At 53.6% G+C, this 17,928-nt stretch overlaps 1 protein-coding gene across 1 annotated transcript; it reads left to right on the forward strand.

Moving 5' to 3' along the window:
• Positions 1-641: 641 nt before the first annotated feature.
• On the forward strand, positions 642-17,277 carry Slc38a8 (solute carrier family 38 member 8). The gene is made up of 10 exons (XM_041650876.1): positions 642-830; positions 1,570-1,768; positions 4,964-5,096; positions 6,104-6,205; positions 8,415-8,472; positions 11,323-11,437; positions 12,846-12,993; positions 13,321-13,529; positions 15,670-15,721; positions 17,167-17,277. Exons 1-10 carry the CDS (start codon positions 642-644, stop codon positions 17,258-17,260), a joined length of 1,299 nt encoding a protein of 432 aa, XP_041506810.1. The 3' UTR covers positions 17,261-17,277.
• Positions 17,278-17,928: the final 651 nt, after the last annotated feature.

A 17,928-nucleotide genomic window follows, 5' to 3' on the forward strand; every position in this document is an offset into this window, starting at 1 on the left:
ACCCCAGGGAGGGGCCTCTCCAGGTGGCAAGAATTAAGTCGTCCTGATCAGGCCCATTGCAGGCTTCTGGGACAGGTGGTCTTGGTCCGCCCTCTCTGTCCTTCAGACTTGGATCATTAATCCACCCAACACGTGCCCTCTCGGGCCCAGCCTTTTGGAGGTAGATTGCCCTTCCAGCCGCCACTCAGGGCCCCGGCGATGCAGCCAAAGCACGGAGAGGAAGCCTAAATTCCAGCTTGCTGACTCAGGACTGTGGGGGTACCTTGCTGGGTTTGGTAAGGATTAGGGCTCTGGGCCTGGTGGGAGCTCAGATTGGAAGCATGGTTGTGGGTAAGAGCTGGAGAGTAAGCATCCACCAGGAGAGGAAACTGGAGCTTTAGACAAAAAGAGGAACGGGGGATGAGGTCAGGGTCACCTTGGCATTAGAGGGAGGATGGGAGAGAGAAGAAATGTAAAATGTTAGAAGGTTGGGGTAAACGAACACGAACCCCTTGGGAAGAGGGGAGGGGAGACTGAGGAGGACAGGGGGTGAGGAGGACCACAGTTGCCCTGTCTCATGCTGACCTGGGCTTGAGACCTAAAGGATGTTGAAGGAAGGTTTGACGCTCGCCCTCCCTCTCTGTCCCTCTGCTGCCCCAGCCATGGAAGGACAGACCAGAGGGAGCAGAGGCCTTCTGGAGAAGCCTCTCTCTGCCACCCCCAATCCCACTCTGTCCTCACTGGGTGCCGTGTTCATCCTCCTGAAGTCCGCCCTGGGTGCCGGCCTGCTCAACTTCCCCTGGGCCTTCTATAAGGCGGGAGGCCTGGTGCCCACCTTCCTGGTGGCACTGGTGAGTCATGCTCTTCTGGGCAGGGTCCTCGGGGTTCCTTCGCGAGATTTTACTTCCGAGCCTCTGCATGGGGAGACATGACCTACTCTAAGTAGGTTACGTATGTGCAAGAACTGTCCCGCTGAGTCTCTGCGGGCTCTTTAGGGTAGGATGAGATCCGTCATGCCCTGAAGTATTCCCCGGGGAAGAAGAGCCCCAAGCTGCAGCTGCACACAGTTTTAGAAGAAACCATACCAGACCAGGACAGTACCGGATACGGGACTGTCCAGGGCAGGGTGGGACTGTGTGCCGAGGGGCTCAGCTTGCACGTCCTAGGGCCACACAGGCCCCTCTGCAGTTCTTTCCGTGTAAGTTTGGCCCATGAGAGAGGGATGAGCAAGGCACTGAGCTCTCAACAGTGGTTACCCAAAGCATCCTGGGAAACTACAGTGATACCGGCAGCTGTTCCTATGCCCTGTAAACTCAGATGCCTGCAGTGTCTGGGCAGATAGGAACATGCCCAGGGACCAGGGTGGATGGTGGGTTCAGGGTAGTATTCTAACTCATGTATGTGTGGAATTGTTCACTATCAATAATTTAAAAAAAAATGGAGAGAGCCCTGGAAAGCATTAAGTAAAACAGCCCCCCACTGCCACTTGCAAACACAAACTACAACCCCTGCCTTCTTGAGAGCCTTCACCATGAACCTGTCTGTGAGTCATACCTCTAATGTACACAGCCCCCACGGTCCCCTCTGCAGGTGTCTTTGCTCTTCCTGATCAGCGGCCTGGTCATCCTGGGCTACGCAGCCTCCATCAGTGGCGAGATCACCTACCAGGGCGTGGTCCGTGAACTGTGTGGGGCCGCCATGGGGAAGCTGTGTGAGGCCTGTTTCCTGACGAACCTGATCATGATCTCTGTGGCCTTCCTCAGGGTGATCGGAGACCAGCTGGAGAAGTGTGAGTTCCCTTTCCGGCATTGGGGTGACCCAGGGGGCAGGGCCCCCAGTTGATGAGCAGGTCAGTGGGATAGACCTCAAGGGGGACAGGAGAGGCAGGACCTCGCCTAGGACCCAGTGTGCTTAGAAAGGGAGCGGTCAGTCAGGAAGGCCTGAGAGAGACTGGCTGCAGATGGAATGGCTAACGGAGTCAGCCCATTTCACAGATGGGGAAACTAAGCCAACTGCAGAAAGACCTCCTGAGAACTTCCCAGTGACTCCCTTTATTTGGGCTCTGTGAAGACACCTCTGGCCCTCTCTAAGACTTCTCTAAGCACGGCTGTTGCTGCACCTGGTGTGTTTTCCTACCTCCTGTTTGCACCATGCTGGGCACAGCTTAGCAACTCGCTGTGCCTTCTGCCCTGACTTACAGATGTCTGTGCCGCCATCTTGCTTAGTTTACATTTGGCAGTTGCTCAGATCCTCTGGTTCCTGTCTTAATTGTATGCCAGACAAGATATTCTCTTGCACAATTATGAGATTTAGAGCCTGTTAAAGCCCACTTGTGACCCTAGCGCTGGTCAGTCTTGGTGAGCATTACATGTTGTTCTGTTTTATTTCAAAACCGGGTTTCAGTAGCCCAGGCTGGACTACAGCTGAGCTCCCTATGTAGCTGAGGATGACCTTGAACTCCTAATCCCCCTGTTCCACGTTATTTTAAAATTATTTTTATTATTATTTTAATTAAGTGTGTTGGGGGCGGGTTATGTGCACGGGAGTGCTGGTACACACGGAGGCCGGAGTTGTCAGGTCCCCTGGAGTTGGACTCCTATGTAGATGCCAGAAGTCAAGCTGGGCCTCTGCAAGGGCAGTACGTGTTCTAAGCTTGCCTCTCCAGCGCCATGTCTTTGCCGGAGCACTGTGATTACATGTACAGCCATGCCTGGTTTATGCAGTACTGGGGATGGAAGCCAGGGCCTCCCGATGCTAGGTGAGCTCTCCATTCACCAAGCTGCATCCCTGGTACATCTTTTCTGACTTTTAAAATGTCCTGCTTGGTTTATGCTATCTAAGAACCGGTGTCGACACCTCCCGCTGGGCCTGCAGACCTGGCTGACCTCACCCTTTAATTCCACAGCCTCCGCTCTGTGGCGTTCGCAACCCCGTGATTAGGCACATCCTTTATTAATATGAAATCTTCTGCTTTCATCTCTGGCATGAAGCCTCCCTCTCTATTAATAGATTCGCCAGCTTCCTCAAGATCAGTGTCCGTGGGTAGCCTTCCCATTCTTCTCTGAAGTCAGCTACAGCTTGGGTTTGGAAATACACTTCTTAGAGACAACATATGGCTGAGGCTTATGGGTTGTTGGTTTTTTAATCATCTTGTCAACCTCAGGCTTTTAATTGGAATCCTTAGGCTTAATTGGAACATAGCTGTTGTTCGGGTTAGAGTGCAGTCTCCCGTGTTGTTGTTTGTGTTTTTCTTCCCTGCCCTTGTATGACAAGGCCCTGGCTGTGGGATTTTAGAACTTCCGACAATGTCCAGTGCCAAAGAATACGGAGGCTGGACTCTCCGGACCTCCCAGTGGGTAAATGCATGGCCACGGTGTGGCAAGTGGAGAACCTCCCCCAACTCAGCTCCAGAAACGGTAGCCAGGCAGTGATGAGAAGTCGGAGTTGCAGGGATGGAGCACTGTGCCCCAGAGTTCTTACTGAGGTAGGAGCCACCCCAGGTCTTGGTGGACTGACGGGTAAAGCGACCACGCTCATCCCTTTATGGTCTGTCATTGGGGATGTGGCCTTCCTTGACATCACACTCTTGGAAGGGAGCCGCTAATCAGAGCGAGTACTCAGGGACAGTGACCCCCATCGGGGCTGAAGACTTCAAAGACTGTCTAGACATTGCAGGTTTGGGAAGGAGGGGGTGTCATACCGGTGTGAGGGCCGCTGTTTCCTGGCTGCCGGAAGCTCTGTGAGTGAAGGGTTTGCGTACTCCACCCTACACCTGTTCTGAAACCCACCTGCGATCTCTTTGTGGACTTCAACGCCTGCCTCCTCTTGGTGGCTCCAGGGTACGTGCATGCGTGCCTGTGTGTGTGTATGCTGGTGTGTTGTGACTCTGTCCGGAGGAAAGCCTCTGCATGGTGGTGACGTGGCTTTGGGACCCTTCCTCACCTCACCAGCTGGGGGAGCTGTTCTCACAAGGCAGGTATTTATATGTGGACCCTTGCTCACCTCACCAGCTGGGGGCGCTGTTCTCGCGAGGCAGGTATTTCTATGTGGGGTACATTTGATGAGATCTGATAAGAGCTGACTCACTGCAATGCAAGTGACCCCATAGCCCTCTCCCAGCCTCACCTCTGTCCAGTGGTCACCTTGTCTGTGGTTCCCGGTCACTCCAGCTTCAGGTTGTCTGTCAGTCCCTTGTTTCCCTGCCCCACTCTCCTTCCCTCTTAGATCACCTCTGACTTAGCCATCCTGCTGTTCTCCACGGTGCTTTCACTGAGACATTGGTCCCTGTCCTTCAGGTTGCTACAGCTTGGCTTTGTCTCGCAGTGTGTGGCATAAGAGACCTTGTGGCAGTTCTAGGTGTGACTTTTAGGAGGATGGGCAGCCGGCAGGAGGGCCCATGAGGAGAGGCAGAAGGTTGAGGGAGGGCTCTAGGGTCTCCTGTAGGCACCAGGAGTAGGCTGCTACTGTCTGGGGACCTCCAGACCAGCTCTGCGATGAGCCAGATGCCCCCAAGGGTCCTAACCACCCTTGGTGGAACTGAGGGGCCGGTCCAGCTCTTCCAGAATTTACTCTCCAATTCACAATGGGAGCAAGAGTTACATTTCTCAGCCACGCAGCTGTGGAATGTGCTTTACTGAGCACCAGTGCGGAGCTGCAATGAGAACCAAGCTCACTTTCCTCCAGTAGTGCAGCCAGAGCCCCAAATGGTGCCATCTGACCCTAGCTAGCCAATGGGCTTCGGGACCAAACAGAAAGGGGCCTTGCTCAGGTCTCAGTGCCACAAAGGCAGAGAAATAAGCTCAGTGTGTGTGTGTTAAATGACTTCATGAAGTATGGGGTTCCTTCCTTCAAGGGGGTCATGGGATGGGCTCCATTTCATTTCTGATCTCTCCACTCCCAGGTTGACCTAGCTACCAGCCCATATGTCTGTACCCTGTGGTTACTTCGGGTCCCACAGCCTAGCTTCTGTCCCTGTCTCTAACAGTGTGTGACTCTCTCCTGCCTGATGTCCCACAACCCTGGTATGCAGCCCAGGACGTCACTCTGCCCTTGATCTCCGTGCTGGTCATCTTTCCCCTGTCAGCACTTCGGGAAATCGCCTTCCAGAAGTATACCAGGTATGGGGCCTCCGAGGCTTCTGGGCAGGGGAGCTGTATGTCAGGAGAGATAAAAGAAGGCCGGGTTTGCTTCCATTTGAAAAGAAAATTGGAAGTTTTACAGGTTCTGTGCACTCACAGTAGAAAATATAGATAAGACAAGAAATACTAATAGCAAGTCTTTAAAAATAATTTTTAACTTATTCTTCAATAATTTCCTACATGTGTATGGTGTATCTTGATCTTAGCCACTCCTCACCCCCACCTTCCTCTCCATCTGCATCCCCTCCAAAGCCCTCCTTCCATCTCTCTCTTTCTCCCCCCTCCCCTGCACCTTTAACATCAGTTACCCACATGTGTGCAGATGGGGGGCCACCCCTGGAGCGTGAGCAGCATCCATAGGCCACACCCTCCAAAGGGGTGGGCTTTGTGGTCCCCTCCTCATCCATGCCCCGCCCCATCCTGTCCGGCCCATGACCTCACCACAGTTGCTCTGAGCTAATGAGTATGGTGGCCACTCAATGTCCAGAAGACGGCATTTCTCAGCCCTCCCCTCTTCCACGATGTCACCCAAGCCCTACAGGGAGAGGGTTGATACAGAGGTCTCTCTCGTTCGGGGCTGACCACTCAACAATCCCTTGTTCTCCACACGTTTGCCCACTTAATGGTCTCTGCACTGACCCTACCCTGAGACAAGAAGCTTCTCCGCCCAGGGTTGAGAGCACCTCAAATCAGTGGGTATAGACATAGCCCAGCCTTGGGCTTTGGACCAGTTTTACAATACCAGGCATGGCTCTGCTCCTGTGGAGCAGGCTTCAAGCCCACTCAGAAAGATGCTGTTTCCCCAGACCGTCATGCATTAGTGCCCAGCAGGTTGGTATTGTGGCATGCGGTGCCTGGTGCTGGGTGGGACCACTGCTGCCTTCCTTCCCACCACAGCCCAGCAGCACCGCCATCGCTGTGATACCCCTGTGGGCATTGACTGCGTCTCTGGTACAGGGTCTCTGATTCTGTCTTGTGTGTGCCAGCATCCTAGGTACCCTGGCTGCTTGCTACCTGGCACTGGTCATCACAGTCCAGTACTACCTATGGCCCCAGGGCCTTGTGCGCCAGCCCCGTCCTTTGCTGAGGTGAGTCTCGGGGGACAGTGTTTCCTGCTTTGTGGTTAGGAGCCTAGAATTCTTAGAGCAGATCCTCTGGGGCTTGCCTCAGAACCCTGGCTCTTTCCCATGAAATCATTCTTCTCTCTGATGTGTGATGAGCCAAGGAAATTCTTCCTTCAGAAAAAAAAAAAAAAGAAAGAAAGAAAGAAAAACCAAACAAGGCACTGAAGGCCACGCCTGGGCCAAAATAGACACACCCTCTCTGTGGCGGCTGGGGGACCTGGCAGGTGCCCAGGCTCAGGGAACATTGAAATTCTTGAGCAGCCCAGACTAGGGCTGTACGTGAGGTAGGGTGTCTCATAGGGACTCGGAGCTTCTTTGAAGACTGTTGTCTTTGCCATGGGTGAACTGGGGTACCCTCAGTGTTCTGAGCACAGCAGGGATGGGGCATGGCTTGTTCCTGAAAAGGGTTCCCAGGTGGGCTGTGGGAGTCAGGTACAGGAATATGGGCTAGGCAGGAAGTTCCAGCCCAGACCTGAGGCCTCAGGCTGAGGGGCATCCCAGGCAGGTGATATGACGTGGTCAGGTGCTAGGTGTGTGGACATCTGTTTCTCAGGGACGGTGATAGGTCAGGGGCATCTAACCGTAATCAGCAGGCTTGGAATTTTCTGTCATAATTGAACCAGGGCCTCAGCATGTCCATTCTGTATCAGGTCCCGCAGATAAGGTGGTCGTCCTGGTCGGGGACTACAGGTGGCAAGGAAACAGGAGTCAGAGGATGTGTGTCCCAGGCAGGGAAGCCTGAGGGCACATTTGCTAGATGCTCAGTGACTGACCAGCTGTGTGTAACTGCAGTTTGAGGGAGGCAGGCCAGGGAGAGCAGCAGAGCGGTGGTGATGTCTGTGGGCCAGCATTGGAGGCTGTGGTGCTGATGTCTGCCATGCCCGTCTGTGGGGCTGTGGTACTGAGCCAGGAGGTGGAGGGACTGGAAGAACCTGGGTGGGGTGGGGTCTGTTTTGTTGCGGTTATTGTTTAGTTTTCTGTGTGTTGGTGTTTCGCCTACATGTATGTCTGTGTGAGGGTGTCAGGTGCCCCTGGAACTGGAGTTGCAGACGGTTGTGAGCTGCCATGTGGGAGCTGGGAGTTGCACTGGGGTCCTCTGGAAGAGCTGTCAGTGTTCTTAACCTCTGAGCCATCTCTCCAGCCCTGGGGTGGGGTTTTTAAGGTAGGTGGGTTTCCTGAGGTGCTGCAACAAGTCCCTACAAACCAAGGGGCTCAAACAGTCAGAAATGTTTCCCTAGGCCCTGGAGCGCTTACGCCTTCCCTCATAGTGCTGGCTGGGGTCAGAGGTTCCGTTTATATGTTCTGTCAGACCGTGGCATAGGCAAGCCCATTCCTTCTGGAGTCTCTGGGAAAGCCTCTTGCTTTTCCTGCTTTTAGAAGCTGCCCACACACAGTCCATCCTTCTCCAAAGCCAGCCCTGTGGTAGCTCTGCCGTGCTCCCTGGTCATGGCTCCCTTGTTACAACTGGGCAGAAGCTCTGGTTGCACACCGTGGTCTCCTGTGACACAATGGGCTCACCTCCATGACCCAAGGCACTGCCCATCCTAAGCTTTAGTGCTATCTACAAAGTTCCTTTTGGCTCTAAGGGAATACGTTTGCAGTCCTGGGTAATATCAGGACAGGGATTGGGGGCGGGAGCTGTTAACTCTCCCATAGCCTAATATTGCTGATCACAGGAACCTGCTGTTCATGCCCTACTGGACTGCGTGTCCCTGTGGGTGCCCAAGACTGACATGAAGAGTTTCTTAGCAAAGCAAACAAGATCTACCAGACAGGAGCCAGGGGAGGGGACATTTGCTCCCTGAAGTGATTTGGACACGGGGCACACCAACCTTACATTCGGGGAGATGTGTCAGACAGTGACTGCGTGTGCCCTTGCACCCCACAGGTAGCCTCTAGAGGGAAGACAAGGCTTCTGTCCTGACACTGCCTTGCCCAAACCCCACCCACATAGGCAGCGTCGTGTCACCAGATGTCCACAAAGACGTGTTTAGAAGGTGCAGCAGGGAACATGCTTCCCTTCAGCCCCGGAGCACGCACACAGACTCAGCTGTTCCAAATGCACCCTGTAGTCACACCCACCACATTTCCCCCATTTTGTGTAAAACAAATATTCCCAAACTGAAGGTTGTTTCCAGCTCCTTAAGGAGCACTTGCCTCTATCTGTTCACAGCCCGTTCCCCTGGACCTCTGTGTTCAGCGTCTTCCCTACCATCTGCTTCGGATTCCAGGTACGTGAAGAATGTGACGTTTTCAGGCTTCTGAACCCTCTGGAGGGTGCAGCTTCCCCCTGTGGGGAGGTCTGAGCGTTTGTTCTACTCTCAATGCCCAGCTGTGACAGGGGCTGTCTTCCAGGGGCCGTGACTTCTGGGCCACCTAGAGGGGCTGTGAACTGTCATTGAACTCCTCCCCCTCCCTCCGCTCCCCCACCCCATTCTCCCCCTCCCCTCTCCCACCCCATACAGAAGTACCACATTGGTTGGGTCTGGAATCCAGAGAAGAGGGTAGGGACCGGGACACACCTATCTGAAGAGTGATCACAGAACTACCACCAGGCCCGGGGACAGAGCCACCCTCGCGTACTTGCAGAATGAACAGATTCTACCCTGGGCCTTGGAGAAGAAAGATTAATACTCCTCAAGGTTTACTATCTCAAGGGTTATAGGGAGTGTATGCAAGGCCACGTGAAGGACAGGGGACCACGGCCGGCTAAGATTTACCTCCTAAAAATCCATCATTGCCAACAACTACACCACAGAGCATACATAGGTCACAGGATCTGTGACAGCACCCAGGCCTCGCGTCTTGTGCCTCCTCCCCTTACCCTCCAATTCTGTTCTTCCGCTTGGATTTTCTTTCAGAGCTGTTTTTGATAACCCCTGGCAACAGTGCCCTTTCTCAGCCTGGTGACTTCTGGGGCTCAGGGAGAGGCTCCTGAGATGCTCACACACCTGATATTTTGAAAGCTGCCTGGGGCTGATTTTGCTCTGGGCTGCTGCCTGGGTGTGGTCAACACGGAGCAGCAGGCAGCCTGTGCAAACCCCCTTCCAAAGGCTCACAGCCCTCACCTTGACCTCAGCTCCCTCCCTGGTTCTCCTAGCAACCAGGCTGTGGTTTCCAGGGTTTCCAGGGCTGCAGTGACTGCAGAGCTGAGGACAGGATGCGAGTGGGGGCGGGGCTCAAGCCAGGAGTGGATGAAGGATCTGGAGAGTCAGGAGTCTGAGGAGATCTGTGAGGATGAAGATGGCTGAGCTTGGCAGCTTGGGCTGTGAGGAAGGAGAGGCAGCAAGGCTTATGGCCATCGGTACTTTTGACAGGATTTAAACACACCTCCTCTCCCTGAACACACTGAGAAATAGGGCACCCCTGATCCCACAGTGAACTGGGTCAGTGTGGGGGCGCAGAGGGCTGCAGACTCTGTCTCTAGCCACCCTGGCACCCCCTGGTTTTGTTTTGAACTGCTTTACTGAGGTTCATACAACATGTGGGCATGGTCAGGGTGTGCAGTGTGGCCACCAGCGACCTGCTCCTCCTCCTCCTGCCAGCCTCCAGTGACCATGGCTCTGCTCTGTCTGCGGATCTCCCTGTCATGAGTGCTCCGTGACCCTGTGCCTCCTGTCATCTAGGCCTGTGGGTGTCAGACACTCCTTATTCCTTTGTTTGTTTGTTTTTGAGACAGGGTTTCCCTGAGTAGCCCAGGATGTCCTGTTACTTGCTCAGGCTGGTCTCAAACTCAGATCCTGCCACCTCTGCCTCCTGAGTGCTGGGATTAAACGCATCTGCCACCATGCCTAGCTTGCCTCATTCCTTTTTAAAGCCAAGTGACATTCAATCATGGGGACAGCTACGGTCTGTGGACCTCTGTGCGTCTGAGGCTGTCACAGTCTTTGGCTCATGTGTCCCCTCCCCTGTGCACTGACTGCTGTTCCTACCTGCTGTCTTCAGATAGGTGACAGGGAAGGCAAGCTCCCAGATGTGTCTGCCTGCCAGTGTCAGGGCTTGGCTGCATCTCTGCCTGCAGAGCTGAGGCTCTGGGCCCCCGCATGGGGCGTTGTCTATGGCTCCCTAAAGCAGAACCTGTGACAGGGTCAAGATGCTGGTGTCCCTTCAGGAGTTCCAGGGGTGGGACAAAGAGTATTAAGTGGCATTGCTGGATCCTGAATTCCTTGGCTGTCCTGACAGGTACATAGGGCACACACAAAACTGCTTCTGGACACGGGAGGGAGGGTTTACCCTGAGCCACACCACCATCAGCCAAGGATCTGGTATAGTCACCATCACCTGGCTGAGCTTGCCCCCAGCCCAGGGGCTCTTGGCTATCAGAGAAGCCCAGGTCAGACAGTGTATACCACTGCCCTAAGTTCATGGGTCAGGGTTAGTGTATCTGTGCTGTCCCTAGATTGGGCCGGGAGGAGCAAGGCCTCTGTGTAGCCTCACACACCTATGCTCCAGGGCTCCTGGGAGCACTGTGGTCCCCATTGCACACTAGGAACCAAACATGGGCCGATGGAGAGCAGGAGCTGGAGATGGCAACTCACAGCTGACAGAGGCAGAACAAACAGAGCCAGAGTCACACAGGGTGGGGACGGGGGCATGTGGAGGAAAGAGGTCTGTTAGGGATGAAGGCAAGGGTGTGGGTGTGGTAGGCAGTAGCGATGCATCCTGTCTACACTTCCACCCTGTGAGCTCCGCAGGGTCCCTCATCTGCTGTGTGAAACCCGGCCTTGGGCTGCGCCAGATGAGGGAAGCCAAATTGCATTGGCCCGGCTATACATTTTACACAGACAATTGTCAGCATGATATAGCACGTTACCTTAAAAATGTTTTTGCTTACTTATTGTGTACGTGTGTGTGGGTATGGGTGTGTGCAACAACACCGTCAATCTTATGTTGTTTTGTCAGAGTCTTCTGTGTTGAGGCAGGGTGTCAAGGGTGGTCCTTTTGAGAGCTGTACAGTATTCCGCTCATGAGTGTCCTGAGATTTGCCTATGCTGCTGGTGGACGCTGGGTATTTCTCAGCTTTGGGGTGTAACACCTCCGCAGTTGTCTGGAGGGGCTGAGCTACAAGTTCTATCTTCCAGTGTCACGAGGCTGCGGTCTCCATCTACTGCAGCATGCGGAACCAGAGCCTCTCCCACTGGGCCCTGATTTCTGGGTTGTCCCTGTTGGCCTGCTGCCTTGTCTACGCACTGACAGGTAGGGCCTGGGGGAGCAGGGGGGGGGTGCCCCAGAGGGGAGGGAGTGGCCGTAGAAAGTGGGTCAAGACTGGGCTCCTGAGAGAGCCCATCCATGCTGGGTTGTCAATACTGTTGCTCCTTTAATCCATATTGTCTCATAGGAAAGGGCTACAGATGGGGAAACTGAGGCTCAGAGGGCTCCTGTGGCTTTCCCAAGGTCCCAGAGTTAGATATGCAAAGCTGAGACCCACACCAATGTTCTCAATGTTCCAAACCCTGTTCTCACCTCTCCTGCTATTCTGAGGTGTGGTTATGCCTGGGAGGTGGTTTGTTTATAAAACATTTGCACAGATGTAGTGACTTCAAGTTCTCAACCCGTATTTTACATACATATTTTACAAGGTAAGCAGAGGTCATCAGAGGTTGTAAAAGTGCAGACAGTAACCAGAAGCCCAAGGTCACAGTATGTGCCTGTTCAGACTCAGGTCTCAGTGACTTTTATTTTATTTTATTTATATGTGTTTATTTATTATGTATACAATATTCTGTCTGTGTGTATGCCTGCAAGCCAGAAGAGGGCACCAGACCTCATTACAGATGGTTGTGAGCCACCATGTGGTTGTTGGGAATCGAACTCAGGACCTCTGGAAGAGCAGTCAGTGCTCTTAACCTCTGAGCCATCTCTCCAGCCCCTCAGTGACTTTTAGTGGTCATTGCGTGGTGGACTTTCCTGCTTCCATTATTGGAGCTGCCGACTTGGAAGGCTTTGGGCTGTGGTGTATCTGCCGTGCAGCCTTGGACTCCTAGGGTTACTGGAGGGACTTGCTGGGGCCCTTTTCCCCAGCCAGCAGATCCTGTCATTCTGCAGCCCCAGGATCTGAAGGCTGTGACTGTATTATCTCCTCCAGATGTCCCTAGTGTGAGGGTCAGTAGGACCACAGGACTTCCTAGATAGACCTCCAAGAGACACCTATGTGTTGAGGCCGGAAGTAACCTCTCAGGGCATGGCAGAGGACCTGGGTGACAGGCAGCCGTGTTGCGCTGTGGGAAGGAGCTAGTTTTCTGCTCCTGCCAGCTGTGTGATTGTGGAGGATCGGGGGTCGTCTAGGCCTTGGTTTTCCCATCTAGAAGATGGCTGTGGGACCGGCTGCTTCCTTGGCTGCTGTTGCCCCGAGCTGGAGGACATGGGACGTGGGAGGTATGTGTCTGTTTCCCAAGGCTCTGGGGCTTCCAGTCAGTGATCATATCTGAGCCCTGGCGCCAGCCTTGAGTAACCAGCTAATCTGCAGGAGTGTTTAGGACAGCAAACACGAAACCCTTCCAGAACCTTCCAACTATACGAAAGAAAACCCTTAGGGTACTGGGGGTATGGGATGTGTGGGATTCTTCTCTTTGCAGATGCCCACCACTTTCTCTCCCACTTGCAGGTGTTTTTGGCTTCCTGACCTTTGGGACTGAAGTCTCGGCTGATATCCTAATGTCCTACCCAGGGAATGACACGGCCATCATTGTAGCACGGATTCTCTTTGCTGTCTCCATTGTGACTGTCTACCCCATTGTGCTGTTCCTGGGGAGGTGAGTCTGTTCAGCGCGGTGCACCACGGGTTGTGTTCCTCGTGTGTGGAGGTACACGTGTGTTTTGTGGGACTGAGGTCACCCCCAATGGGCAGAGGGGTACACAGGCACAGTGAGTGGGCTTAGGTATTGACTGGCGAATAAGCATCAGAACTGGGCCTGGAACCCTGACTTCCCTCTCTGCATCCTACATACCTGGAGTCTGAGAGGTGCCCTGGGGAACCTGTGGCCGGATGTGGGGCAGACCCGGCGGTGTGCAGGACTCATGGAAACCAGGAGATCAGCAGCCATGGCCCTGGCTGAACACTAGCATCCGTGTATCTGCAGGTCTGTGATGCAGGACTTTTGGAAAAGGAGCTACTGTGCCACACGAGGTCCTCCAGTGCTGGCTGACCCCTCAGGGCCATGGGTTCGGCTGCCACTGACCTTCCTGTGGGTGTCAGTGACCCTTGCCATGGCCTTGTTCCTGCCGGACCTCAGTGAGATCATCAGCATTATCGGTGGCATCAGCTCCTTCTTCATCTTCATCTTCCCTGGTGAGTGACTGCCCCCTGCCCCCAGCACTTGTCCTTGGTCTACGCCAGAAGTTCTCAACCTGTGGGTTGTGACCCCTTTGGTAAACTTCCAAAATAGCTTCAAGAATACCTGCAATATGATTCACGGCAGTAGCAAAATTATAGATATGAAGTAGCAATGAAAATAGTTTTACGGTTCGGGATCTCCACAGCTTGAAGTGCTGTATTAAAAGGGTCGCAGCCTTAGGAAGGTTGAGAACCTGTGTCTGCAAGATCTGGAGGTGGGGCCCTCCTTGGGTGAGGGCCTAGGTCACCAAGCCAGTGGTAGGCCAGGCTTTCCAGACATTCCCTGCCGAGTGGCTCAACAGCCCTAGATGGGTATGCCATGTCATTCAGTCCCACAAATGGACAGAGGCCTAGGATCCAAGGCAGACCTGGCCTGTGACAGAACAGAAAGGCTACCTGGTCCACTGCCAGTGTCTCCCACTGTGGCGATGGCTGGTTATTTTAAACTACTGTCTGTGTGAAACTCACAAGGCTCACAGTACAAAAGAGCATTCCACGAGAATCTCCTTGGCACCGCCCTATACCAGGAGGCAGATCCCATGTTCTGCGGTGACAGCTTCTGAGGAAGCCTTCCGGTGTATATGAGCTGAGGGGGTAAGTTATAGGGGACATGGCAGGTGTACTCTCCAGATGGGAAAGCCAGCAGGGGGTGAGACTGGAGAAAGACTCCAGCATACAATAGGGACCTGGGCACACAGTAGGTACAGAGCACATGGAAGTACTTCCGTGTCTAGACTATGCAGACTTCGAACTTGGGGGGCAATGGCCCCATGCTGAACCATAGCCAGATGTTCTCTGAGACAGCAATGACACCATTGGATGCGGCACGTCTATGCGTAGGAAGAAGCCAGGCCAGAGAGTGTCTTTATTCACTCTGATTTGGGATAGAGTTTGATGAATTTCATGGTGCCTGCTCCTCTTTCAACTCCCTGGTCTGAGGCTCTTTCAAGTCTGGCTCAGGCCCCAGGGGAGCCTTTTCAAAGCTCTAGCTCTTGCCTGTGCCCAAGGGAACTGCCTGGGGGTGGGAGGGCGGGATCAGTGTGGGAGAAGTTTGGGAGCTCCAGGCAGAGCTGGCAGGCTTTGAAACTGAACAGAACTGATGGGATGCTGGAGGTGCGACCCAGGACTCATGCAGGCCAGGCCAGAGCTAAAGTACAGCTAAAAAGAGGTGTGGGGGTGGGGCACTGCCGGGAGTCTGCCTAAGCTACACACCTGGCTCTTTCTCTTTCCTCCTCCTCCTCCTCCTGCTCTTCCTCCTCCTCCTTCTGCCTATAATGTGTGTGTGTGTGTGTGCGCTTGCGCATGCATGTGCACATGCATATGTGTGTGCACGCAAGTGGAGGCCCAAGATTGACACTGGGTGTCTTCACTAATTGCTTTCCACCCTGTGCATTTCCTAGCCCAGCCCACTGTGACAGTCATATGCTGAGCCTGTAGGCGAGCTACCGCATCACCAGCTTAGGAATTCCAGGGAGCTGAGCTCCAATCCCCATGCTTGTGTGGCCAACGCTTTACACACTAGGCCTGCTCCCCAGCTCCCTTGGTTTTTTGTTTTGTTTTGTTTTGTTTTTTTGAGATGGTTTCTGGGTAATCAAACTTGGGTCTCTTCATGCTTACAAGGCAAGAGCTTTACCAATGGAGCTATCTCCCCAACCTCTAAAAGTATTTAAAAATGAAGGAGGAGGAGGAAGAGGAAGCTGAGCATAGTAGCACCTGCCTATTATCCAAGCAATAGAGAGGCTGAGGCAGGAGGTTGGAGAATTCTAAGCCGGTCTGGGTTGTGTTACAAGACCCTGTCTGAAAGAAAGGAAAGTAAAGGTACAGGGATGGCTACAGCTCCATGGGTGCATGCTAGGCTTGGGTACCAACCAAGTTCCTGCCCCTGTAAGGCAGAGCCCTCAGAGGCCATGCTATTCAGCCAGATCATTTTGGGGGTGCTTAGCTGGAACTCTCACTGGCCCCGCTAACTCAAAACTGGTCTCCTAACCACTGCGCCTTTCCAGATGTACCAGTTTTCCACTGGCCATTCTCTGGCAGCCCCCGTGACTCCAGTTCAGCAAGGGAGAGCCAGGTTGACCTTGTGTCTCCTTTGCAGGTTTGTGCCTCATCTGTGCTGTGGATACGGAGCCCATGGGACCAAGAGTCAAGTGAGTGTCCCTTGATGAGGGTGGTACCTAAGGTGTACTGAGGGACTGCGAGCTGGAATGATGTGTTCCCCTGGGCCTGGGAAACCAGAGGTGGTGGTGTGGCCTCTCTCTCCTGTGAGCACACGTCCATGAGATCCGCACAGATCCGTGGCCAGCCTTCACCAGTGTGTGCACATATTCCAGGCTCTGTGTTTGGAACTTCCTGTCTGTTTGGAGTATACCCCCACCACCTCTAGTGCTCCAGGCTACACCTCCCTTGAAGTTTGGCCCAGGAGCAGGGCACAGGCTGGTTCTGAGTCTACAGGTCAGCTGACTGAGAGGGCTCAGACCCACCTTCTATGTCATCAATGGTAGCAGATCTTGCCAAGGTTCGGGAGGCTCCTCTAATGTAGACCCCCCCCCATAGACTTATTTCCACTGTATAGATGAAGGGGTGGCTCAGGAGGCTGAGGAGGATGGAGCCAGCCCTAGCTCAGACCCTGGGGTCTGAATTCCCTCGATTGCCACTGCACCGCGGGGGAAACAGACTGAGGCAGATGGAAGGACGCGGGTTTAGCTTTCTGCGGTGAATGACCACGGCCTTGGGAGTGGCATTTAGTGGCACAAAGGCACCCTGCAAGCTCTAAAAAGCAGTCCTGAAATCGACTGGTCAGGTGGCAAGGCTGCATTGTGGTCCTCCAATCCCTACCACCCTTCCTGTAGGAGGACTTTTGTCATGGACTCAGGCTCCACACCCTGCCCCTAATTGTTCCTGCAGACCCTGGTCTGGAGAAGGCCCCAATCCTATGTAAGCATGCAATGTGTGGTACTGCTCAGCCCATCTCGGATGCCCATAGCTTATACAGCCATGGGTGTGGGTGCCTGTGGCTACAGTTCTGTGCCCAGTCCTCATCTTTCAGCCCCGGTGGACCCAAGGTCGCCAGGAGAACAGGTGTGGCTCAGACCCCTTCTGTCCTGACAGGAGTTGTAAGCTAGCTGACTGGTTCCCACTGGCTGGTCGTTGGAGCAGCTGTTGTTATCGACAAGTCCGGCATGGTTCATTCATACGCTTTCAAGATGGTTTTCTGAAACCACCCGCTTGTTCTGTCCCTCCTGTTGTGTCCTGTGGACTTATGGGAGTGATGTTGTTCATCCAGAGAGGTCCTCTCTGGTGACAGTTCCTTCTGGCCCCTGTTAATGCTGCAGTGATCTCTCAGGAAGCCCTGCCATTCACTGGTACATTGATCTCCAGTTAAGAAAATGGCCTATGGATTTGCCTACAGCTGGATATCATGGGCACATTTTCTCAATTGAGACACCCTCCTCTCATGATTTTTAGCGTGTGTCAAGTTGACATAAAGCTAGCCAGCACAGGGGAATTTTGTCTTAATTTGATGACACTGGCCCGTCAGCACCATCTGGCACTGCATACTGCCAGCCACACAACCAGGTTTGTTGTCTTGCAGGCGCTGCCTGGAGGCCTGGGGCACCCTCTCCGTGCTGGTGGGCACTTTCATCTTTGGCCAGAGCACAGCTGAGGCCATGGTAGAACTGCTCTGAGAGACGTCTGGGCTCTTTCCTGAAGACCCCTGTGGGCTCTTGAATCAAAGAGGTGCAGGGGAAATGGATGGTCCTACCTGCTAGCTGCCTACTGAGCTCTGCTTCTCCTGTGGCTCCTGGGGCCCCGGTGAGGAAGGACCACTGTGACACACCAGTTGGTGACTCAGGACAATAGGTTCTCATACTACTGAAAACCGGAGTGTCAGCTGGAGTGTGGTGGGCTGTGCTCCCTCAGAAGGCTCTGGAACGCCCTTTCTACTGTCCTCCTTTGGTGGCTGCAAGAGGTTCTTAGTGTTTCTGGCTTGGAGATGTGTCCTTCAAGTCTCTATATTCATGGTGACATGGTCAGTACCTGCCCTGTGTGTCTCTGCCCAAGCTGTCTGTCAACTACCCAGTCTGGACCCATCTCAAGTTAACAAGCTATGTCTCCTCTTAGTTACTAAAGATGTGTGTCTTAGTTACTATTCCATTGCTGTGAAGAGACACACAATCAAGGTAAGTTACAGAAGAGTTCATGGGGGCTTATATTTTCAGACAATTAGAATCCATGTCCATCATAGCAGGCAGGCAGGCAGGCATGGTGCTGGAGCAGCAGCTGAGAGCTGACTTACATCCTTGCCCACAAGCACAGGGCAGAGAGAGCACACTAGGAGTAGCGTGGGCTTTTG

The sequence above is a fragment of the Microtus oregoni genome, unplaced genomic scaffold (assembly GCF_018167655.1).
Source record: "Microtus oregoni isolate MIOR12 unplaced genomic scaffold, Mior012 000004F_ref0000308, whole genome shotgun sequence".
NCBI lineage: Eukaryota > Metazoa > Chordata > Mammalia > Rodentia > Cricetidae > Microtus > Microtus oregoni.